This window comes from Plecotus auritus (assembly GCF_963455305.1).
Source record: "Plecotus auritus genome assembly, chromosome: 3".
In the NCBI taxonomy this organism is placed as follows: Eukaryota; Metazoa; Chordata; class Mammalia; order Chiroptera; family Vespertilionidae; genus Plecotus; species Plecotus auritus.
The window spans coordinates 226,455,931-226,480,413 of NC_137772.1; the positions used below are offsets into that span (position 1 = coordinate 226,455,931).

At 65.8% G+C, this 24,483-nt stretch overlaps 1 protein-coding gene across 2 annotated transcripts in view; it reads left to right on the top strand.

Annotated features, from left to right (window-relative positions):
• The window catches only part of TBC1D22A (TBC1 domain family member 22A), a 133,968-nt gene that overhangs the window by 45,398 nt on the left and 64,087 nt on the right, over positions 1-24,483 (top strand). For both annotated transcript variants that reach the window (XM_080662642.1, XM_080662641.1), the window contains exons 5-7: positions 18,890-18,960; positions 20,997-21,125; positions 23,036-23,098. In XM_080662642.1, the coding sequence (XP_080518768.1) occupies positions 18,890-18,960; positions 20,997-21,125; positions 23,036-23,098 (263 nt within the window). The remainder of the gene's footprint in view (positions 1-18,889; positions 18,961-20,996; positions 21,126-23,035; positions 23,099-24,483) is intronic.

Genomic DNA, 24,483 nt, shown 5'->3' on the forward strand with positions numbered 1-24,483 from the left:
AGTAAACAAGTGAGAACGGATAACCCAGTGGCCGCGTCCCCTTTTGTGTGCGGAGATGGGTCAGCTCCCTGTAAAACCTGTTTCCTTCCTTTGCCAGGAAGCCGTCACAGAGGGCTGTCCTCCGGCGCGGGGCTGAGGCGGCTGCTGTGCCGCGGGGTGCGTTATGCTAAGCGCCCCTCGGATCTATTTATAAGTCCCCGGGCAGCCCTCTCCGCTGCTAACGCGTGTCCTGCTTCGCACTGAGGCGCCTCGGCCGCCGGTGCCAGCGACCTCTCCTCCCGCCGGGCTCCTGACCTCCGGGAGGCAGGTGGGGTCCGTCCTCACCTCCTGGGCGTCTTCCCCATCAGCACACGGGCCTGTGTCGGGGCTGGCGGGGTCAGTGCTGGGCCCGCGTGCGGCCTGGGTGGGCTCGGGCACGCCGCAGTGTCCGTGCCTCGGACTGTCCTCGTGCCCAGGGTGGAGGCCAGGGGCTGGCAGGGGCGCCGGCATCTCTGAAGGCTTCTGCCGGGATGCCGTGTGCCACACCCACTCCCGTCGCAGTGGCCAGAGGGGCACACGGCCAAGGCCCGCCTCAGGGACAGGGACATGTAACGGTTCACAGGGAAGCGAGTCCGCGAGCTGGGGTGCGCCTTCCTGCCGGGGTTTGTCCTTGCAGGGCCCACATCCTGGCGGCCGTGCGGAGAAGCAAGGCGAAGTGCGGAGGAGGCGCGTCGATGCGGGCCGCCCAGGCAGGAAGGGGTGCCGCCAAGCTGGTGCGCGTGGGTGGAAAGGAAAGAAGAGCTGAGCGGTGTCAGAGGGAGATGGCGGCCCCAGGATTGGGGACCCGTGGAGTGTGGGGCGCAGGGGCGCAGGGGCAGCAGGCGGCTGGGTTTTGGCACTGGGTAGATGGCACGGCCTCCTTGGCGAGGAGGCCCTGGGGCAGGAGAGGTGGGCAGGGCCAAGGCAGTGGGTGTGGGACATTGGGCTTGGGGCTCCCTGAGGACAGGTGGTGGCAGGGGGGCCACTGCAGCCGCTCGTGGGGTGAGGCACAGGACGGACAGAGCCACCCGCGGTTTCCGTGGGAGGGAGGACCGTGGGGTGGGGGCGCCCCGTGCGGGACATGGTTCCAGGAGGCTCCGCAGAGCCTCTTGTTGGATTTCCAGCAGGTTCTCCAGAGCGGATTCTCTTGGCCACGTTGGTTTTTTAAAAACATGTTTTTATTGATGTCAGAGAGGAAGGGAGAGGGAGCGAGAGACATCCATGATGAGAGAGAATCTGGATCAGCCGCCTCCTGCACGCCCCTCCCTGGGGATCGAGCCCGCAACCAGGACATGTGCTCCAATCGGGAATTGAACGGTGACCTTCTGGTTCATAGGTCAGTACCCAGCCAGTGAGCCACGCCGGCTGGGTTTGGCCACGGTTTTGTTAAAGAGTGAGGGAACCGAGACTCACAGAGGTCAAGAACGTGCCCCAAGGTCGTGCAGCCATCGAGACCGAGCCGCAGTGAGCCCAGTGCCGGGACACAGGGCACGTGACTGCTCCTTCTCGTGGAGGCCGCTCCCAGGCCTCCGCTCCAGATCCCGGCCAGTGGATCAGGAAATTGTCTTGTAAGCAGTTTTTCAGGAGTGTTCACCCCAGGGCTGATTGGCAAGGTAATGAGGATTCCCGTTAGGGCTCTCCCAGCAGGCCCTGGGCCTGAGCCCCGGCAGGGGAGCACGCAGCGGGTCCGGGGGCTGATTTACAGCTGCCTGTGCCCACGGCTCCGGCAGAGGCTGTAAATAAAGTTAAAACAAATGGAAACAATGCACCTATAAATTGTGTTGCAGGAACCTCCGGTGCCTTTCGGAGGAACCCCAATAAAACGCTGTCTGGCTGTCCCTCTGCGGGAGAAGGGCAGTCCATCCCCGTGCAGAGCCAGGAGCGCGGGCACAGGCTGGGGCTGGCCTCGCGAGGTGTGGCGATCAGCTGCCCTGCTGGGCCGGTCTCGGTGTCCGCCAGTGGGAAGCCCTGGGTCAGCGCGGCTCCCGGGTGAAGGCTGTCAGGTGGCGGTGGGAATACTGGGAGGCCAGGCAGTATGGCTGTCGTTCCTTCTCTCTTCCACGTCAACGCACGGATGTGTCCTGGGAGTGGTGGAGGCCCCGCGGGGAGTCTGATTGGGATGGCTGTGTCCCTGTGGGGGGTGGGGAGGGAAGGCTGGGCTGGGGCGGGGCTGGAGGAGGGTGGGGACCAGCGGCAGAAGCCACTCTCTCAGGACCCCTGCTGTGTTCCAGTGAACGGCTCTCGGGAAGTTGTCGTCTGTGGAAAAGGGTGCCTTCTTAGAAAGGGGCTGCTCACTTTAGTCCCTTCCTTTCTAACGTGTGTGTTTTTACTGGTTTAGGGGGGAAGGCGGAACTGAGCGGTGCTTGGGCACCGGGGATGAGCAGGGAGCTGGGTGTGCAGGGTGTGTGCCCTTGAGGATGGACGCGGGCAGAGCGGCGGGGCTGGGTGTGCGTGGCCATGGGTCCAGTTCTCCTCGAGCGGCGTGGGGCCTGGTGGACACTGCGTGCCGGGCCACTGGTGGGACATGTACATGGTCCCGCCTGCTTCGTGGGCGACCATGGCCTTGGGGACATCCTTCTCCTCGTCCTAAGCCTGCCATTGGGAGCAAGTTCTCGACCTCCAAACTGCTGGCCCTGCCTGTGAGCTGGTCTGTGGGCGGTGCCTCAGGCGCCTCTGCTGCTCGCCCGCAGGTGTCCCCGCCTTCCCGTGGCGGTCCTGGCAGGTGTCCCCGCCTTCCCGTGGCAGCGGTGCTGGTGTCCTTGCCTTCCCGTGGCAGCGGTGCTGGTGTCCCTGCCTTCCCGTGGCGGTGGTGCCGCTGCCGTCCCAGCTGGTGGCGAGCTTAAGTGTGCAGCGAGCACTTGGGCTCTGTGAACAGCCCTGCGCGGAGCGGGGCCGGGAAACGTTCGCGGGTTACCGCCACCGCTGTGTGCGTTTTACAACAACCATGACAACTGCCTCGCAGAGAGAGCGGCGACAGAGGGTGCGAGGAGCCAGATGGTGCTGCTCTGTGGCTGTTCACCCGATGCCCGGGACCCCGCGGCTCTGGCTGCCGTGGGAAACTGCCTGCATGCTGCCTGTGCCCCGTGGACACGCTCCTGGGAGGCCCCCTGCTTACCTGTGCACACAGTGTGGCTGCAGCACCTGCTGGGGAGGCCCCGCAGCCTTCGGGAGTGAGTTGCAGCCGGAGGGGTCACTCATTCGCTGGTTGAGACCCCTGTTGAGACTTCTGGAAAGTTCTCTGTAGAGGGGCCATAGCGTGTGTTTTTTGTCTGGAGGGTGACGACTGGTAACAGGCTCTCTGGGGTGAAGAAGGTCGGGCCTCCTGTGTGTTAAGGGGTGTAAGTGACGTCTTGTTTCAGGACGATTCCCGTGAGAACAGCGCACTGCGGAGGGTGCCCGCGGCCGGCCGTACGGAGCCAGCGGCATGGGGGGTGCTGGGCAGTCCCGGGCCGGTGCTGCGGTTGTCCAGCCCTGACGCCTGCAGTCCCTGTCGCGTGGCCAGCTGCACTGCGGTGAGCGCGCGTGAGTCTGCGGAGACACGCCGGCCGCGCTTTTCCTTGGAGCCACTCGGGTGCCGGGAGGAGGGGCGTGATGGGGAAGCGTCTGCCGGGTCCCGCCTGCCGCGGTCAGTGTCAGGGCGTCCCTTCCCCCGCCTGCCGCGGTCAGTGTCAGGGCGTCCCTTCCCCCGCCTGCCGCGGTCAGTGTCAGGGCGTCCCTTCCCCCGCCTGCCGCGGTCAGTGTCAGGGCGTCCCTTCCCCCGCCTGCCGCGGTCAGTGTCAGGGCGTCCCTTCCCCCGCCTGCCGCGGTCAGTGTCAGGGCGTCCCTTCCCCCGCCTGCCGCGGTCAGTGTCAGGGCGTCCCGGGTCCCGCCTGCCGCGGTCAGTGTCAGGGCGTCCCTTCCCCCGCCTGCCGCGGTCAGTGTCAGGGAGTCCCTTCCCCCGCCTGCCGCGGTCAGTGTCAGGGAGTCCCGGGCCCCGCCTGCCGCGGTCAGTGTCAGGGCGTCCCTTCCCCCGCCTGCCGCGGTCAGTGTCAGGGCGTCCCTTCCCCCGCCTGCCGCGGTCAGTGTCAGGGAGTCCCTTCCCCCGCCTGCCGCGGTCAGTGTCAGGGCGTCCCGGGTCCCGCCTGCCGCGGTCAGTGTCAGGGCGTCCCTTCCCCCGCCTGCCGCGGTCAGTGTCAGGGAGTCCCTTCCCCCGCCTGCCGCGGTCAGTGTCAGGGAGTCCCGGGCCCCGCCTGCCGCGGTCAGTGTCAGGGCGTCCCTTCCCCCGCCTGCCGCGGTCAGTGTCAGGGCGTCCCTTCCCCCGCCTGCCGCGGTCAGTGTCAGGGAGTCCCTTCCCCCGCCTGCCGCGGTCAGTGTCAGGGAGTCCCTTCCCCCGCCTGCCGCGGTCAGTGTCAGGGCGTCCCGGGCCCCGCCTGCCGCGGTCAGTGTCAGGGGGTCCCGGGTCCCGCTGCCGAGAGTGGGAGCTTTGGGTGGCATGCTGCCTCCCCGCCTCTCCCCTCTTCTGAGAAGTGTATCAGCTCAGCTGTGACAGCAAAATGGGTCCCCATAAAGCACCGGGCGGCATCTCCCTCGCTAGGCGCCCTCCAAGCATTCCTCACGCGGCCCGTGCAGCCCCGGGGAACGCGCCTGCGGTGCACACCGTGTGGGTGTCATCAGTGAGGACCAGCCCGGTCGCCGGGCGTGGCGGGAGGCCAGGGCAGGGCCGGAATGGGCAGTGCTGGGGGGACAGTCTGGGAGAGCAGCACAGCCGGAGGGGGCCAGGCGGCGGGGGCGCTGAGGGGTCCTGGGGCGGCCGGGCGGGGGTTCCGCCTGGGTCCCTGGGGCGTCCTACCCAGCCTCAGGCTGACGAGGCATGGCCCTGGTTGGTGGCAGGACTGCCGTCGGAGCGTGGCAGCAGGCTCGTGGCCGAGCGTGACTCCTGCAGGCAGAGCCCAGCTTGTGGGGGGCCGGCGTCCTGGGTGGTGAAGGAAGTGCCGTGTGTCGGTCTGGAATCTCGGTTCCCGGCGCTGCGGCTCTGAGCCTCCGCAGAGCAGCACACAGTGTGCCCGCAGCGCCGCCTTCCTGCCCTCGGGCCTGCGGGTCTGCAGGTGGCTTCCGGGTGTGAGCGGCCATGTCCGGGAGGCAGGGCGTCTTCGGTTGTCGTGGGGAGAAGAGCAGGAGCAGAACGCTGACTGTGGAGGTCTCTGTGGAACTCCTTTAGGGGTGCCCAGCTCCCCTCAGCCGACCAGGTGCCACCCTCTCCGTCCTCCTCCGTCAGCATGCGGTGCTGGGTGCACGCGGCCCCGGCGGCACGGGCTCCGAGTAAGTCCTTTGTTCCATTGAGAAGATTAAGGGCAGTGTGCGGTTGAAAAAATTTTAATGAAGCACCTAACAGAGCTATTATTCATTTTTGAAACAAGTTGCTGCGGTTACCATAGTAATGATAAGCCTCTGCTGAACGTTCTCCGCTGCGGCGGCGGCGGTGGCGGCGGCGTCGTTTCTTCGCGATGCTGCGGGGGGAGCTGCGGGTCCATGGGCCTGGCCTCTGGAAGAACCTCCAGCTCTGCCGAGTTCAATCATTCAAGGAGTTGATGTTGTAGGGACATAAAGCTTATAAGTCTAGTTTATCACATCTATCATTTAATTGTTCATGCAAGCCAGCTCTTCATGTAGCGATTTACAGTAATCTCGGAGAAATAACAGTTTTGTGTCACCAAGTGAATAATGCATGCACAGAGCGAGCTGAGCTCCTTAGAGTCCTCACGCTCACACCTCCGCTCCGCCTGGGAGAGGGGTAGTGCGATGCTCGTGCACGCGCCGCAGCCTGGGGCTGGCCTGTCGTCGGTGTGCGCCGTGTCGCCGGCCCTCAGGACGGAAACGCTGTGGCGACGTCACCGGGGGACCGTGCACCCGGCGGCAGTGCGCTGCGGGCAGCATGTCGCCGAGGCCCGGAGGGCTGGTGCGGGAAGAGCTGTGATACAGCGGGGCCGAGTCTCCGACACGCATCTGGGACAAGCTTCGCCGTTGGCCTCTGGCGTTGTGAGGTCCAGCCGTGGGCGGCGCCCCCCGAGAGCTTGGAGGGCAGAGTGTGCCCAGGGCTCCCTTCCTTCCTGTCCGTCCGCCCAGCAGCACACGGGGCGTGACCTGGAGTTTAAACTCCAGTGAGGCTGACACGCGGCAGCTGCTGCGGCTTTCAGGAGGGTGACTTAGCAGGCGCGGTCACGCCTCGGCATTTGTCCTGGGCCTGTGACAGCCTGGGGCCAGGGCTTTGGACCTGTGAGTCCATGCTCTGCTCACCATTAAGGTGGAGGAGGCAGTCCCCTGGGCACGTGTCTGGGGCCAGCGTGTGGGGGGGCATCTCCTGGCTAAGGTTGAGGGCTCTCCTGGGGAACCGGACATAGCTTTCCAGGCGGGAGGGCGAGCCATCCTGGCCTCAGGTCTGAAGGCTCTAAGCCAGTTGTTAGGAAAAATTCCAAGTTCGGGCTGAGGTGGAGAGCACAGTCAGGCCCGCCCTCCCCAGGACTCACACAAGGTCGCGCCAGCCTGTCTCCTCCATTCCTCTGCTGAGGCGTTTCAGCGCCGGCCCTGCTCGCATCCACTGACGGTGCGGAGCGATTGGGGCCGACCAGCAGCAGGTGTGAGCGGGGCCGGTGCCATCAGCAGGTGCAAGCGGCGGCTGCTGCCCCAATTGCCCCTCAGGAGCAGGGGGAGGTGGAGAAGCCCTCAGGGCGATCAGGGCCAGCAGCCGCTGCTCGCACCCGCTGACGGCGCTGAGTGATCAGGACTGGCACCGGCCGCTGGCAGCAGGTGCAAGTGGCAGCTCCAGCGCCGGCAGCGGGTGCGAGTGGGGCCGTCGCCGGCAGCAGGCGTGAGAGGTGGCTGCCAGCCCCGATCACCCAACAGGAGCAGCGGGAGGTGGAGAAGCCCTGAGGGGCGATCGGGGCCAGCAGCTGCCCCTTGCACCCGCTGACGGCACTGAGCGATTGGGGCCGTCGCCGGGTGCTGGCAGCAGGTGTGAGTGCTGGGCGGGACCGTGGCACACGGGAGCAAAGCATTTTCAGTAACCACCAGAGGCTCGCCCCGGTGATAGCAACTGGCACCTCGCCTTGGTCTGGTGCCCCCACTCACCTAGTCCACCATCCCGCTGTGGCCGACGCCCATGTTCCGTGCTCTGCCGCCTGCTGCCGACGCCCGCCACGTTCCACGCGCGCCCCCTGGTAGTCAGCGCACGTCATAGCAACCAGTTGTTTGCTTGTTCTGCCATTCGGTCTATTTGCACATTAGCCTTTTACTATGTAGGATGTGAAGGGCCTGCTGTGCTGTGGCGCCTGGGGAAGTAGGTGGGGAGTGTTGTGTGTGCCCTGGCAGGTGGCACCATTGGTTGGTGCATTGTCCCGCACACCAAAGGGCTGCAGGTTCGATTCCCGGTCAGGGCACCTACCTGGGTTGTGGTTTGAACCCCCGATGGTGCACACAGGAGGCAACCCCTCCATGTTTTCCTCCCCCCCCCCTCTAAAATCAATAAAAACATGTCCTCGGGTAAAAATAAACACAGGATAAAGATAAATGCAGTGAGCGGATGGAGGCTCTGCCGTGAGCCGGGGTGGGGCGGGCCCTGCACGCTGTCCTGCCCGGACAGTCTTTCTGGGTGACAGTTGCTCTTGGAAGGAGGAGCCGGGAACAAGTGGGGGATGAACTTGATGGTAGGAAGTGTTTGCTTGTTCCCAGCGGCTGTGAAGGCTTTGTTTGTGCTCCCGCCCCCGAGCCACCCAGCCTCGGAGGCTCAGGAGCGCTCTCTGCGGTTGTAGTGGCTCTCCGGCCGCCTCTGCCACCGCAGTGTGAATCCCTGGGTGGACGGAGGACAGAGGCTCTCCTGGGGCTGGAGAGCGGGAGGGGCTGCTGGGGAAGGCCGTGAGCAGACAGCTGGCGGGAGGGTGTCTGGGCCCACAAACAGGCCTGAGCCTCGCTGCAGGGAGCGTAATGCAGGCCGCGTGTGCGTGTCCGCGCTGCTCCTCAAGGCTCCAGTGCGGGGCGGTGGGTGCTCTGCCCACGGACGGGGTGTCCACGCCCAGACCGGCCCCGCCCCCGCACAGAGGCTGTTGGCTCCTGCCTCAGTGACAGGCTTCGGGCCTGGCTCAAGCTGCATGGTGACGTCTGTGCTATGCCGTGTGCTGCCTGTTCGTTGCAAACCGTCATAAATCCTGGCCCGTCCTGACCGCATTCTGACGTGCTGCTCGGAGAACGGCTGCGGGCGGAGCGGTGGGACTTCTCTGCGTTTCCCGGTGCTTCAGCCCAGCAGTGGGGCCTCGCCACCCCCCTTCTAGGCTGCAGACCTTCCCGTGTACTTCCTGAGCTCTGGCAGCTTTTCGTTATTGGGGGACCTCGTGGGGACCCTTAGCGAGCACGCCATCCCCCCAGCTGGACAGCTTGCTTACCCTGGCACAGTGGTCTCGGGACGAACTGTGTAATCCACCCGGCACTCCAGGCAGGGGCCCAACAAGGGATCGTCTTCTCTCGGGACACAGACATCGGTCTGGCTCTGCCCACCCAGGGTCTCCGTCCACGTGGCCGGTGGTCTCCAGGTGGCAGGTGGCACTGCCGCTGCTCTGCTGCCCCTTCCAGGCAGCTCCCGGGCCACGGCCTCAAGACCTTTGCCAACCCGAGCTCTCCTGGACCGCGTCTGTGCATCAGTGCTCCTCGGGAATTCCGAGCCGACGTGTGGGGGCCAGAGGGCCTGTTTCCTCCTATGTGACCCGGGGCTTGGCTCCCACCGCCTCTCAGGACAGCTGCCACGCCCGGTGCCCTCCCGGGCCTGCTGCTGGCTGGCCACAGCCTGTCATCTTCCTTAATGAACCGCTCAGTCAGGTCACCGGCCCTAGGCTGGACGCCCCCAGACCCAGCCAGGAGACCGGCCTCATCCCGGCCTGGACTGCTGTCGGAGGGGCTGGGCCTCGTGGCCCGCGGGCGGCAGCGGAGTGTGGGCCGCCCCTGTGGCTGCCTGTGGCGTGCACTGTCGAGTGTCTGCCCACGGGCAGTATGGTAGGCTTGATGTGTCGGGATTAGGGCTGACGACAGTGTGTGACTGCGTGGGTGTGAGCGTGTGTGTGGCAAGTTCACATGCATGTGTGTGCAGAGTTCTCCGGGGAAGGGATAAAACGGGACCCAGCGTTACCTTCCCCGTTAAAAACGTTCCCATTGCACCCACTAGGTGCTGAACTAAGACAGGACGCCACTCAAGGGCAGGCGGAGGTGTGGGAAGTTGGACCCTCACGCCCTGCCGGTGGGGGTGTCACATGGGGCAGCCGCTCGCACAGCCTGACCTAGGGGCTGAGTTGGAACCTCAGCATTTAACTCGGGGCCCTGCTGGGCGCGTGCCCAGGGGACTTGAGCACACGTCCGTGTGAAGCGCACGAAGGTGTTCAGAGCCGCTCGTCACGTCGCCCAGATGCCACGGGGCAGTGGACAGAATGAGGGCTCCGCAGGCCGTGGGCTGGGATCAGCGTAGCACTGATGAAGCACTCAGTGCAAGGAGCCCTGTCCTCCGCTGGCTGACCGCTGGGCGGTAAAGCCCCTGAGCTTCCGATGCCAAAGACTTTGATGTGGAGCTGCAGCAGCCACGCCTGCTCTTCATTAAATGCGGGGTCAGCGGCTGGAGCGATGGGACTGAGGCGCGCGTAACGAGACCGGGAAGGGCCATCAGGGGCCTCGCTCTCGGCTGGTGGCTGCGCAGGGCGGCGCGTTGGTGTGCTTTGCTGGCCGCATGCGTTGAGCCTGCAGTTTCCCCTGGGACATTTGGGGTGTTGGACTTCCTGTGAGTACGCAACGGGCATAACTAGCTTAGTTCCTTGTTATTAGACGCTTAGGCCGTCCCTTTGTTAAGCTTATAAACAACGCTGCGGGGACGTCTGTGTGTGTAACCACTGCGTTTGGATGATGCCTTTGAGGGTGTGAGCACCTCTCACTGAGGCTTGGATAGGGTCGGGAGGCTGGTGCGTTTCCTGCGTTCCCATGGCCGCGGGGCCACCCTGGCGGGTGCGTGGGCATCACCAGGGCATGGCGTCCTTGGAGCAGGTGCGGCGTGCCGTCCGTCAATCCACAGCCCCCCCAGGAGAAACCAGGGCCCCCCGGCCCCCGCAGGCCTGGGCCAGGCCTGTGTTGTCCCATGAAGGCGGGCCCCTGGGGCGCTCCTCACTCTCCGCCTCCTGCCACCGTGGGGGTGCGGGCCCCCCAGGTTCCAGGCTGCCCCTCCCCTGGGCGGAGCCATCCACAGTCCTCAGTCCTGATCTAATACCCGTGCGCCCCATCCGTGCTCCCCACAACCGGGCCCCTGGCCCAGACCCACCATCCGGGGCAGCTGGGTTAGAGGTAGTCTTGAGAAATGCCTTGTCCCGGACTCTGCTGTCTTCATTGAGGGACAATTCACATTTCAGTGTCCAGCTCCGTGGCTCCGAGTGAGTTTGCAGAGGTGTGTACCCGTCACTCCCTACATCTTAGATCCTCGAACCCTGGGCCCATGAGCAGCCACCCCCGCCCCGGCCCGCCCCGCCCCGGCCCCAGGCAGCGCACACCCGCTCTCTGTCCCTGCACACTGGCCTCTCCGGACACTGCACGTCCCCGGAATCGCATCCCACGTGGCGTCAGCGCCTGGCTGCTCTCCTAGCGCCACGCTGTCCGGGTTCACCGTGTCGTGGCGTGCGTCCTCCAGTCCTCGATTTTTGTCGGAATTACATCCCGTCGTTCGGGTGGGCCACGTTCCGCTCACCCACTTGCCAGCTGGCGGGCCCTGGAGCGCTGCGCTCCCTGCCGGGCTGCACCGAAGGCCACGAGCTCCGGTGCAGGCCTCGGTGCGGCTTTCCTCCCTCGTGGGCAGCCCCGAGCGGGATTGTGGGGCCATGGGTAACTCTGCGGCTGCGGTTTGAGGACCTGCCCGATGTGTCCGCGGGCCTGCAGCCCTGTACGTCCCTCCCCACCAGCTCTGGGCGAGGGAGGCCCAGCGTTTCCCCCTCCGGGGGCGGCCTCGGAGCGGGGGCGGCCTCGGAGCGGGGGCGGCCTTGGAGTGGGGGCGGCCTCGGAGTGGGGGCGGCCTCGGAGCGGGGGCGGCCTCGGAGTGGGGGCGCAGTGGCGTCTCCGTGGCTGGATTTCCCTGCGGGGGACGAATTGGAGCGTCTCTCCAGCGACTGGCTGTCGGTGTATCTGCTGTGAAGACAAGTCTGTTAAGATCCTTTGGCCGTTTTCCGTTGAGTTTCTGTCTTTCTGTCATTGACACCTAAGGCTCCTGACACTTCACACGGTCTGTCGTGTCCAGGTGCTGCCACGGGCCCGGCTGGAGGGAGGGACCGCAGGGACGCCGGCTGTGGACGCCTGGCTGGCCCTGTCCTGTGCTCCTCAGTCTCGGGGCTGGCTGGGGCCGCGGGTGCGCTGTGGTGGCGGCCGGGCGAGCGCGTGCCGTTGTCTTCCTGGCCTTGAGCCCGGCAGATGCTCCCCTCCCGGTTGGTGGGGGGAGGCGGATGGGCCTTCAGGGCTGGCCTGGGCCAGGAGGGCTTCTCGGAAGAGGTGGCCTGGGGCTCTCCTGAGAGGAGGCTGTGGAGCAGCAGGACACACCCCCCCCACACACACACCCCCCACAGAGAGGGGCGTGCTTTTCCTGGCCTTGCCGACGAAGCACCTCGTATTTTAATAGGATGTGTTTCCCCCACTCGGAGGGCGTGTGGGTGCGCACTGCAGTGGATTCCAGAGAAAGGGGAAGGGAAAGGATTCCGCTTGCAGGCCAAGCCGGTCCCGGTGTTAAACCAGCAAAACCAGACACAGGCACGCGGGACAAGAGGAAGGGAGGTGACCCGAGTGGTTTGGGGGAGGTCCCAGCACTGGAGGCAGCAGCTTCCTGTGCGCAGGGAGTGCTTCCTGGGGTTCCTTCTAGAACTTCTCGAGGGAGGACCCGCTCTGCCGTGGCCTCCGGCCCCTGCGAGCTCAGGGCGACCAGGAGGCGCGTGGCTGCTCCCTCAGTGTGAGTGTCCTGCGGGGCGTGAGGGGCCGTGGGCGCTGCTCGCTGAGGGGCTGCCGGGGTGCGTCCGCCTTCCTTTGGGGGTCGCTGTGCCAAGCTTCCTGCTGAAGGGACGTTTGAAGGCCCATCATACACTTTCCTTTCAGAAACGTGTTTCATCTCAGGTGAACCGCTTAGCAGCCCCTCATAGCAGTTTCCAGAATAAAACGCACCGTCTTCGTTGTTCTGACCATTTCTCTTCCGGGTTGTGAACTGCAGAGGCCCGAGGCGCGGCCCGAGTCTGGAGGCAGCGCCCTCGCCTGCGTCTTCTCGCCAGCTCGCACGGTTCCTGTCTGAGCGACGGCAGGTCCCCTCCCCTCCCCGAGCGCAGGACTGTGGGAGCCAGTGTCCCGCGGCCTTTCCTGGGGGGCTGGTCCTCGGGCCGCTCCCTGCTGGGGGCCCTGTGGTCAGGAGAAGGTGGGAGGGACTGCCCCCCTGCCCCCAGACCTTCCTGCTGTGAGCCAGCACAGAGCCCAGGAGTCTGTGCCTCCCTGCGTCCTGCTTCCTGTGCAGAGGCCCCGGCGCTCACTGTACCTAAGGCAGGCATTGCTGTCACTCAGGAGCCGCCCGCCCCTGCCTGTCTTCCAGGCCTTTCTCCGTGGCCTCGGGCCGGGCTCAGAGCCCACGGGGAGGCTGCCTGGAGCCTGCCTGTGGGCCCACTGACTCTGACTCGGGTGCCCCCGCAGCACGCGCCCTGCTGCCGCGCGAGGAGCCTCAGCGCACAGGCAGTTCGCTGTAGAGCAGCGCGTTGCAGCTTCGCTCCGAGTTCCAGGGCTCAGGCTCCCGCTTGGAGCTCCAGAACAGGGAGGTGGCGGCCGCTCGGGGCCTCGCTGGCCCGTCCTCCTGGAGCCCGAGAGCCAGCTGCGGGGGGCTGGACTCCTGGGGAGGAGGTCACAGAAGACAGGCCAGAGCCAGCCCTTTCCCCCACCCCCGTCCCCCCAACGTTCCAGCCCCCTTCCCACCCTCCCTCCCCGAGGACCCTCAGGGTCCCTAATGTTCCTCAACCCTCCGCACGCTTCAGAGGCGCACGGTCAGCCCTGAGCATCGCCTTTCCCCGCAGGAGGTGGGGGGCCTTGCCCTGTGGTCCCACCCCTCCCGCTCAGCGTAGTGAGTCATAGTTTCGGGGACTTGGCGTTGGTTGTTGGTGCTGTGATGGCTGTGACTCTGGGTCATGACTGAACCCCGAGTGCTGGGAGGGGGGCCTTAGGGTTGGTCCTGTAGCTGTGCCCTGCGGGTGGGGGCCTCCTGCGCGGGAAGGGCGTGCTGCCTCCACCCTGGCCCTCCGGGGTTCCACGTCCTGGCTGCGGCTGCGCCGCTCCCGCTCCCTCCTGCTCCGTCTTCCCGGGCTCTGTGGACACATCTTGTCCACTCCTGTCCTTGTTTGCAGCTCACTCCGCTCCTGTCCTGTGACACGGTCAGCCCACCCGGCTTCCACTTCCTCCCAAGCACGGCTCCCTGAACCCTTCCTGATGTCCCCCCTTCAGAGGGGCCCCCTCTGCTCTGTGTGGTCGCCTCGCACCTTCCCGAGTGACATGTCACACGTGCTGCAGGTTACACTCCTCCTCCTGCTGTGTGAGCGAATGACACGTCACACGTGCTGCAGGTTACACTCCTCCTCCTGCTGTGTGAGCGAATGACACGTCACACGTGCTGTAGGTTACACTCCTCCTCCTGCTGTGTGAGCGAATGACACGTCACACGTGCTGCAGGTTACACTCCTCCTCCTGCTGTGTGAGCGAATGACACGTCACACGTGCTGTAGGTTACACTCCTCCTCCTGCTGTGTGAGCGAATGACACGTCACACGTGCTGCAGGTTACACTCCTCCTCCTCCTCCTCCTGTGTGAGCGAATGACATGTCACACGTGCTGCAGGTTATGTGCCTCCTGCTGTGTGAGCCCCGGGAGGGGAGGGTGGGGTCTGCTGCGACCTCCGAGGGCAGCTCGGCCCCCGGCGTGGGCAGCTCAGACCCGCGTTCGCCGGGTGAACAAGGGGTGCATGGACTCAGAGCCGGGCGTGTGAGTGGCTGGGCCCGGGCCGGCTGCGCAGAGGTCTCAGTGAGTGCGGGCGGGGCGGGGGCCGCTCAGACTTCCTGTCGGGGGCGGGGACCTGTGCCGTTTTGACGCCCTTCCCACGCTGCTCGCCTTTCCGTGGGCTCACGTGTCAGCCGCGGGGAGTGCGATGCACACGCCTCTCACGGCGGTTCAGTGCTTCTCCCAGACTCTGCTGCTGTGAACGTTACAGGAAATCAGGATGAAAACTAGACGGAAAGAGAACGGAGCGCTAGAAAAAACCGCTCAAGTCATGGACTGATGTTCCCGTCGTTCCTGGCGTTTCAGAAGAAAGGTCCTTACGATCCGTCGCATACGACATTTCGTGGCACACTTCTGGTTCCATCTCAGATGGGGTCCTTTGCATCCAGTTAGACGGACGGGCCCTCTGCTCCGCGGGTGGGTTCCGAGAGCGCGCGGAGCAGTTACGTCGGTGAGCGTGACCGTCCCGTTCATGCTCCGCGTCGGATGCGCAGCTCACAGACGCCCGCGTGTGCTCCCGCGTCCCCGGGGAGACCTGTGACCGAGCGAGGAAGGCCCTGTCGTGTCCCACGTGCGGAGGGGGGACGAGCTCCGAGAGATGGGCCCGTCCAGGCACGCAGACCGTGGTTGGCCGTCTGGCCCCCCAGCGCCTGCTGCTCTGCCGTGTGCGGCCCCTCGGCCCCCTCGGCCACGTGTGTCTGCCGGGGCCGTTTCCCGATGGGGTTGTACTGGCGCGCAGCCGTCACAGCACGGAGCACAGGAACTGTGGTCTTGGCATTGTTTGCACGAAAACAGTCCAAACCTTCACTTTGCAGGACGCAAACGCACTGTTGTAGGAGAAAGACGTGTCGCTTCTCGTTGGTTTCAGCGTGCCCGAACTTCCTCACGCTTCAGCTCGCTCTCCGGGCGGACGGGGTTTTGCAGCCTGATTCCAGGGAAACAGGACGGGAGGCCAAGGGAAAGCCAGCAGCGCTCAGCAGACTCCGGCAGCGGGAAGAAAGGCTGGGAAGGGCGTGCAAACATCAGTCACGAGAAAACTCACATGCTTATAATAATGTCAGAGAAGGTAAACATCCAGACAAAGGGTTTTATTAGAGACCGAGGGATGTCTCATAATGATAAAAGGTTCAACTCATTAAGTAGATAATATCTTTCCGAATGTGTGCGCGCCTAATAATCCAGGTGCATAATGCGTGAAGCCAGCATCGACGGGGAGAGAGGGGTGGGCACATTCCCCATCAGAGGCCGACACGTGCCCGCCTCCCGAGCGCCGGGTGAACGTGCGCACTTGAAACTCGGTAACATGAGAAGGAGGCGAGCAGCGCTGCCAGCCCCCGGACTCACCGAGCGAGAAGGCCCACCCACCGCTGGGGGCTGCCGCCCGTCACCGGGCAGACGGGTGGGCGCCACGGCACTGAGGGCCCCCGTCCTCTCCCAAAGGCTGTCCACTAGAGGTCAGGCCGACGGCGCCATTCCAGGAAATCCTCCGGTGTCTGGACTTTGTCAACACGCTTCCGTAATGACTCACGGTTCAAAGAACCACCGGGAGCACCTGAGGACACTTAGAATTGAGTGATGACCGCACATGTCAGAATGTGTCCGCGGCAGCCGAAACGTGCTCGGAGGGAAGTCTGTGTGAGAAGAGGCTCGAGGCTTCTGATCCATCATCACAGCTACCACCTCAGGACGCTGGGAAAAGGGGAGGCACTCAACAAACCAGTGAAAGACGGGAGGGGAGAGGGTGGACGTGAGTCAGTGGACTGGAAAGTGGAGGATGAAGGCGACTCCGCAGTCCCAGGTGGTTCCTGGAACGATCAATGAACACTTGTAGTTAGCCCTATTAAAAGAAATAAAAATAAGGCGAACGACCAGCATCAGGAGTGGGTGAGGAGACAGCACTACGGACCCCAGACATGGAAGCTCACGAGGGGATATTACAAGCCTCGCCAAGGGATTCGAGAACACCATGGAACGGACGTACTCGGGGAAAGACAGGGCCGCCTGGTGGAAGGGACACCGGAGGAAACAAAGCTTCCTGTCCCGTGTCTGTTTGAGAAGTCAGTGGCGTAAACACCTCACAGGGGCGAGCGACAGGTCAGATGGCGTCACTGGTGAGCTCTGAACGTTTAAAGCAGGAGCGACGCCAGCCCCCAGAGCCTTTCCGAAGAGGGGGGGCCAGACCTTCTCCGCCGGTGATTCAGGCAGCACAGCCGAGACCAGGCCTCACAGAGAAGCTGCAGGACAAAGAAAGAGACTGAGCTCTCTGTTGAATATAGACACGCAGTCCGTGTAGTGGGCCTGGCCGTGCCCCCGGGGAGGGGGGTGGGCTCTGGGTCTGGCTGTGCCCCCGGGGAGGGGGGTGGGCTCTGCGTCTGGCCGTGACCCCGGGGAGGGGGGGTGGGCTCTGCGTCTGGCCGTGACCCCGGGGGATGAGCTCTGGGCCTGGCCGTGCCCCTGGGGAGGGGGGTGGGCTCTGGGCCTGGCTGTGCCCCCGGGGGGTGGGCTCTGGGTCTGGCCGTGCCCCCGGGGGGTGAGCTCTGGGCCTGGCCGTGCCCCCGGGGAGGGGGGGTGGGCTCTGGGCCTGGCTGTGCCCCCGGGGAGGAGGGTGGGCTCTGGGTCTGGCCGTGCCCCTGGGGAGGGGGGTGGGCTCTGGGCCTGGCTGTGCCCCCGGGGGGTGGGCTCTGGGTCTGGCCGTGCCCCCGGGGAGGGGGGTGGGCTCTGGGCCTGGCTGTGCCCCCGGGGAGGAGGGTGGGCTCTGGGTCTGGCCGTGCCCCTGGGGAGGGGGGTGGGCTCTGGGCCTGGCTGTGCCCCCGGGGGGTGGGCTCTGGGTCTGGCCGTGCCCCCGGGGGGTGAGCTCTGGGCCTGGCCGTGCCCCCGGGGAGGGGGGGTGGGCTCTGCATCTGGCCGTGCCCCCGGGGAGGGGGGTGGGCTCTGCATCTGGCCGTGCCCCCGGGGAGGGGGGGTGGACTCTGGGCCTGGCTGTGCCCCCCCCTTCCGCGGCCTGTGCGCCCAGGGACGTGCTCTGAAGTAGCGCTCGCTCAGCGGGCCGGGGGTCCCCTGCCTCTGTCAGTCTAGGTACCCCCGTCGCTTTCTCCGTGGGCTGGTGTTCGTTTCTCGGTGAGCTCATTCCTGTCTCCTCTTCGTCTTATTGGGTGGTTTTTGCTGGTGGTTCTAGGGTCTGGCCGTCGTGCTGAGCTCGGAGCCCGGTCCCCTGTCTCCCGGTGCTCCCGGCCTCCCCCTCGGCCTCCCCCTCGGCCTCCCCCTCGGCTTCCCCCTGAGGCGGGTCTGGGTCCTGGGGGAGCAGGCCCCTCGCCTCCGACCCAGCACCTCAGGGTTCCAGCAGCCAGGGGGCCTCTCAGAGCCCAGCAACGTGCTCTCTTCTCTGCCGGCCTCCTTCGGGGTGCTGGGGGGTGTGCACCCCGAGATCTGGTGGACAGGTGGACGGGCGAGTGGCCTCGGGCGGTGGCCCTGACCTCTGGAAAGATCAATAAAAACTTGATCCCCAGCTTCCCCAGCGGCCCAGGCCAGCACGCGGGAGAGCCATGCTCTGCGGGGTGACCCCACGCGGGCGAGTGCCCTTCTCGGAACATCTGCTTCTGTCCCGGTCGCTTGGTCTGTCCTGGACCCGCGGTCCGGATCCGCACGTGAGCTGGGTCTGCGGCACAAAGCCCTCGTCCGTGCGGCAGGTCGTAGAGTGGGCAGACCTGGGAGACGGTCCCCTAGCCCTGGGCCACCTGGCCGGCCGCTGCCTCATCTCCCCAGGGGCACGCCCGACGAGCCAGCTGCCGCTGACAGCCCCTGGCACCGCCGCTGTGGTCGGACGCCCTCCTACCGACCGTCGGGTCCCCAGTCTGTGGCCTCGTCCCTGAGGAGATGGCTGCAGGGACCTGCGACCTGAGGTGTCTGGGCTCCCCCTCCCCCAGGGCCGGCCTGCGACCTCCCGGGGAGACTGGGGGGGCCGGGGGGCCGGGGGAACGGGCCTTTGGGCCGGCTGTGAAGTGGGCTTACCGCTGGGACTGCCGCCCCGTCTCCCTGCTGCCATGGCTGGTTACGCTGCGGACCGGGCCGGTGAGGGGCTGGGCTGTTTCCGTGGTGGTATGACCGGGGCTGTCCTAACCTCTTTACTCCGGGGAACCGCCGCTCCGAGCTGGCAGGCGGCTCTGGGTGTGAAGGGAAGACGTGCTGCTTCGGGTTCAGGGGCCGGTGGCGACACCCTGCACTTTGAAATGCGTTTCTAGCCACGCAGCGCATGTGCGTGGGCCTCGGAGACACGCGGGTCAGGCAGGGTTCAGGGCCGGCCCCTGCCCCTCCGCGCCCTCCGCGCCCTCCGCGCCCTCCGCGCCCTCCGCACGGTGTGTCTGTGGGCAGCAGGGCTGGGTCTGTCCCCCGGTGCGTGCAGCGCCCACGGCCTCTCCAGGGCACTTCCCCGCAGCTCGTCCCGAAAGCGCCCGCACACAGCCTTCTCCCGCAGGAGACGGGGCGCTGCGGGCCAGAGGAGGAGCCACAGCCTCACTGGGCGTGAAGTGGGGGAAAGGCAGTGGGGGGGGGAGCGAGAGGCAGAGAAGGCGGGGGGGAGGTAGGAGGTGGGGAGGCACTGGCACCTCTGGTCCTCGCCTGTCCCGGGGGGAGGGGGGGGAGCTGGGACCCGGGTGCATTGACAGATGTTCCCTGAGCGGCCCGTGCGCCCGGGTGGCGCTGCCTGTTCGGTGCTGAGGGCCACACGGGAGATACCCATCATGGCAGTGCCTCTGCTTCACGTGTGGGCTCCCGGCCCGGCGTCCTGACTCACTGAACCCCGTTTCCTCGTCTCTTCTGCCCACAGAGGAGCTGCGGAGGCTCAGCTGGTCCGGGGTCCCGAAGCCCGTGCGTCCGATCACGTGGAAGCTCCTCTCGGTAAGTGTCACCGCGGGGCCTGGGGCTGAGGACACGTCCCGTCCTTGCCTCGTGCCGAGCTGGGTGTGACGAGGCTGGAGGGAGCGGGAAGGGGCCATCAGGGCGCCGTGTCTCCTCGTCTCCTGTGTCTGTCCTCGCTGCGAGGAGCGCAGGCCTGGCGAGAGGCTCCGCGTGGCGATGAGGCGGGAGGGTCGGGCCGGGTGGCGTGCTTGCTTTTGCTCTCGGTCAGGGTCAGGACGCGGGGGGACCGGCCGATGAGAAACAGGTGCCTCTGTGATGGGGCGGAGTCCAGCTCCCTCACCGCGCCCAGAGCTCCGGTCTGGGGGGCGTGGGGAGGGTGGCGGTCATGGCCCTGCGCCTGCAGGGGGCTGGGGGGCTGGGGGGGGGCAGCTGCTCTCCCTGCATCGATCCGGAGCCCAGTCAGTAGGGGACTCTGTTCTCAGTGGGCCCGACTGGCACAGTGCGGAAGGCACTTCTTGCTGAGAGCCCTAATCGGTGCTGTGACCACGCGGCCCGCCGGGCTGTGGCTCTGCCTGACGGCCTCGCGCTGTTACAGGCCTGGGCGGAGGCCTGTGTTTGTGCCGAAGCGCTTCTCTCGTCTCCCTTTCCTTCCGGGGGTGGGGGTTCGAGCTCCTCGGGGAACCGTGGGGCGTCGGGAACACACCGCTAGGCCCCTTCACGGCGTTTGTGTGGTGGAGGTGTGCGGCGCCCCGGGCCGGTGTCACGCGGTGACGGCGTCCTTTTCCTTTGCCTTCGGTGCCCGACCCTTTGGGTCATGGTTAGAGCCTCTGCCTGCTGCCCAGGGACCCAGGGGTGGGCCACAGCGCCGGCGGGTGGGGCCAGGGCGCCCCCTGGCCTGGCTTTCCATCCTGTGCCTGTGTGCCGCCTGGGGGCTTGGGACATACTGACCCCGAGGCTCCCGCAGGTCCCCGTGTGCCGAGGGTTGGACTGCTGGGAGGGGGCGTGGCGGGACTTGCTGGGAGCATGCGGTCCCGGGGCTCCGCGGAGGGCTGGGGGTGCGCTGTCCCGTCTACCCCGCCTCCAGGACCAAGGGCTCAGCACTGAGCCGGGATGGAGGAGTTACCGTTTACCCAGGTCACTAGGACAGCAGCCAGTGTCCTTGAGCGCGACCCTGGGTCAGGGCCCGCGACCTGAGGACGGCTCCCGCCGTGTCCATGACCCGTCAGTGACGTGGTCCGGTGGCTGTGGACGTGCTGTCCTCGGGCGGTGGCCCTGGGCCTTGGTGAGGGACACGGGAGACCCTCCTGCTGCGGGGGAGCGGCTGCCCTAGCCCGGAGCCCCCGTCGCGCCCCCGGCTGAGGCTCAGGCTCGCGCAGGCGGGCGCTGTGCACGGCGCGCTCCGTGGGACGCGTAGGCTGGGTCCTTTTTAAACGATGTTTCAGAACTCGAGCACACCTGGTGGAACGTGGCCGCCTGCGCTGGTGGTGGAAGGGTGAGGGGACGGGACACGGGCCCTGGGTCCCCGCCTCCGGGCGGCTGGCACGTGGCCTCAGGGGCCTGGTGTTAGGGTCGCTGGGCAGCTCGGACCGAGTCCCTGCGTGTGTTGGCTGACGTTTGTGATCAGTGTTTTTACAGCGCGTTAACGCAGCAATTAGGTTTCCTGTCATTCTGTCGTTTAGGATTCATCACAGGCTTGCGTATACCTCATTTGCATAATTTCTCGTTTTGCTTAATTATCTGAAGGCCTCAACTTGCACATGTGTGTTTTCCTTCAGGAATGGGAGCGTCAGGAGGAAGTGGGGGCTCTGATTGCCCGTGGTGGCATACGCGCCTTTGAGAACTTCTGTTTCCATAAGTGAAGCTAAAATTTGGGGGACAGGGAGGAGCCCCGCATGCTCGCCTGCTCACGCAGAGCCCTGGCGTCCCGGCCTGTGGGCAGTGGGCAGTGGGAGGCTGGTCCCCATCCGGGCCTCCCCTGGTGGCCCCGCAGCCCTGGTGGGAGGCCCTCGGGACTCGCGCCGTCTCGGAGACGCGGGGCCGGCGTGGACCACACTCACCTTCGTCTGCCTCCGCAGGGCTACCTTCCTGCCAACGCAGAGCGCAGAGCCGCCACGCTGCAGAGGAAGCGGGAGGAGTACTTCGCCTTCGTGGAGCACTACTACGACTCGCGCAACGACGAGGGCCACCAGGACACCTACAGGCAGGTGGGCCTGTCCTCCGTCCCCGCGGCCCCGCCTGGCGGGCTGCAGGCGGCAGCCTTCCCTCCGCGTCCCCGCGGGCCAGCGCCGTTTCCTAGAGGCCGGTGCGCGTGGAGACGGACGATGGCTCTGTGATTCCCGGGGGCAGAGTGCGCTGCTCGCCCGACTCGGAGACCTGAGTTCTCACCGTCTCCATGATGCCAGAGGCCCATGGCTGTGCCGCCAGCCAGCTCCACGGGCTCTTAGCGGGTCCCACGGCCGGGCTTCTCCCGACACGTGTCCCTGTCGAGCCCTTCCTCGTGGAGCCCCGCCTCCAGGTGAAGGAAGGAGCCTTGCCGACTCCCCCGTGGGCTGGCCACCCCCGCCGTTAGCGCCGTCTGGGTGTGTTGGGGAGCCAGGCCTGGCTCGCTCTGCTGGCACCGAGCTCTGTCAGTTACGGGGACTCGTGGACGTGTCTGCCCCACGGGCGGGTGGGCGCAGGGAGGCTCTGGGGAAGATCCGCTCCCTCGGAGGAGGAGGAGGAGGAGGAGGAAGGGGAGGAGGGGGAGGAGGAGGAGGAGGAGGAAGGGGAAGAGGGGGAGGAGGAGGAGGAGGGGGAGGGGGAGGAGGAGGAGGAAGGGGAGGAGGAGGAGGAGGAGGAGGAGGAGGAGGAGGAGGAAGGGGAGGAGGAGGAGGAGGAGGAGGAAGGGGAGGAGGAGGAGGAGGAGGAGGAAGGGGAGGAGGAGGAGAAGGAGGAGGAGGAGGAGGAGGAGGAGGAGGAGGAGGAGGAGGAAGGGGAGGAGGAGGAGGAGGAGGAGGAAGGGGAGGAGGGGGAGGAGAAGGGGGAAGGGGAGGAGGGGGAGGAGAAGGGGGAGGGGGAGGGGGAAGAGGGGGGGCAGGAACGCCTCTGCCGCCCTCCAGGCGCCCTCTGCCCCTGGCCCAGCTGCTGCCCGGAGCCTGTCCTGGCACTCGGGCACTCGGGCGGCTCCCAGGCCTGGCACTGCAGCCGCCACACAGGAAGCCGGTTTGGGACAGAAGGCGCTTACTCAGGGGGCGTACAGCGCGCCTGCTCCCCCCGCCCCCCCCACGCTGGTCTCAGAGAATAGTTGGCGTTGATAGTGTTGGGACACGTTTTGATGTATTTTTATTTAAGAAAAAGCCTTCGGCGGTGACGCTGGCGTCTCTCCGGAGGATGCACGAGCTCCTTCTGTTGGGAGCCCGTCGGGGGGCTGGGCGGCGCTGAGGGCGGTATTGAGTTGCCACGAGAGGACCAGCTCCGCCTGGTGTGTGGGCCCGGGCCCAGGCTGACGGCGGGAGACGGTCCCAGGTCACCTGCAAGGACGGGGGGGACCTGAGTTCACTGTGCAGGTGTCCCCTTGGCCGGCTGGCTGTGTCCCTGTGGGTGGGTGGTGACAGCTGGGCCCGTGGGGGGTGTTGGTGGGTGTTGGGTGCTGGAGGCAGCGGGCCGCCAGCTCACGCCCTGACGCCGTTTGGCTGCTTCCTGAGCCGCGTGTCCCTCTGCGAGTGGGACTTCCTGCGACTCTCCTGTGGGGCTGGGGCCTTCAGTGCTGCCTGGGGCGGTGGCTGGGTCCGCAAGGCCCTGTGACGCGGAGAGGAGAGTGGCCCGGGTCCGGGAAGCACTGTCGCAGCTGAGCCGCGGCCGATGCACGTGCGCGTCCTGTGCAGCTGGAGTCGCCGCTCGCTCGCGGCTGTGGTCGGGTTGGTACGTGGCTGAGGCCTGCGCTGTCCTCTCACGCGGCCCCCGCTGCTCGGGCGGGCAGGTCCGCCAGCCGTCATGCCAGGACTCGGAGCCCATCGGAGCTGCACTTGGCGAGGCCAGCGTCTCGGAGCAGACAGCCTGGGCAGCGAGCCAGCGGCCCCGCTCCCAGTACCACCTGGGGCCGGTTGCCATCCTGTCTCTTCTCCTCTGACTCCAGATCCACATCGACATCCCGCGGATGAGTCCCGAGGCGCTGACGCTGCAGCCCGCAGTGACGGAGGTGAGAGCGGCACCGGGCCCCCTTCGCTGTGCTCGGCGCACACTCTCCCGTGCGGGCAGGGCCGGCGCCTTACCCCAGGCCGTGCGCACGCCTCGCCGACGGGGCCGCTCACGGCTCTGAAAGGAGCCTCGCTGTGGCACGTGCACGTGGCAGAACAGGCATCGCGGGGCTGGGGGGGCCCCACACTCACGGACCCGCCCGGCAGGACCCAGCCCCGCTCCGGCGTGACGCCCGTGCGCTGCCTCTGCTCTCGGCCTCTCTTGGAGCCCCTCCCCCACTTCGTGTTAGTGATTCTTCGTGAGGCCAGTGAGTGCCACGTGACAGCGATGGGAGAGGAGGTGACGTGGGCTGTGGTCTAGTCTCTGCATCACTTCCTGAGCTCAGCTGGTCTGCCTCGTGGTACAGTCGGCCCTCGTCGCTGTCCCACGTGGTCTGTGGCCTTTGTCCTGTGGCTGGGCATTTGGGTGGTGTCCCACGTTTTGTGTGGGACCTTCGTGTACATTTGTGAGGCCCCACAGGCCAGACTCCTCCAGGCGCTGACGAGGAGGTGAGATGGTTGCCTTGGAGGGTGTGAGCACGCTAAGTCCCCACTTTGGGGCCACTTTTAATGCCTTTCAATGAAGTTTTAAAATTTTCCCCATAAAAGGCCTGGCATATGTGTTGTTAGGTTTATTCTTACCACGTTTTGTTGCTATTGTAAATGGTGTCTCTTTGAAATGGAGCTTTCCTTGTCTGAACTACTTGCTAAGGGTCGCTCCCGTAGCCGCACTTCAGACCGAGGCCTCTGGAACAATAACGTGTTCAAGAACCCAGAGTTGTTGGGACTATAATTTTTATTTTTATTTTTTTAACGAGAAATAACTTTTTATTGATATTTTACAGAGAGGAAGGGAGAGGGATAGAGAGCTAGAAACGTCGATGAGAGAGAAACATCGATCAGCTGCCTCCTGCACACCTCCCACTGGGGATGTGCCCGCAGCCAAGGTACATGCCCTTGACCGGAATCGAACCCGGGACCCTTCAGTCCGCAGGCAGGCGCTCTATCCACTGAGCCAAACCGGTTTCGGCGGGACTATAATTTTTAAAATCCGTTTTTATTGATTTCAGAGAAGAAGGAGAGGGAGAGAGAGAGGCATCAATGAGGAGAGAGAATAATCCTCGCCCAGCTGCCTCCTGCAACCCAGGCACGTTCTTAGGTCAGCGTTCCACCACTGAGCCTCCCGGCCGGCTCCCGCCTGGCTTGGTTAAGGCCCCGGACGTGCAGCCGCAGGGCACAGGGACGGCGTTGCGAGAAGAGCCTCCTGAGAGGATGCGGTGGTCCTCCCGCAGCTGCGCTTGTGGGCTGCAGGACCAGGCGGCCTCCCTGCTCGCTTTCTAAGTGGGAA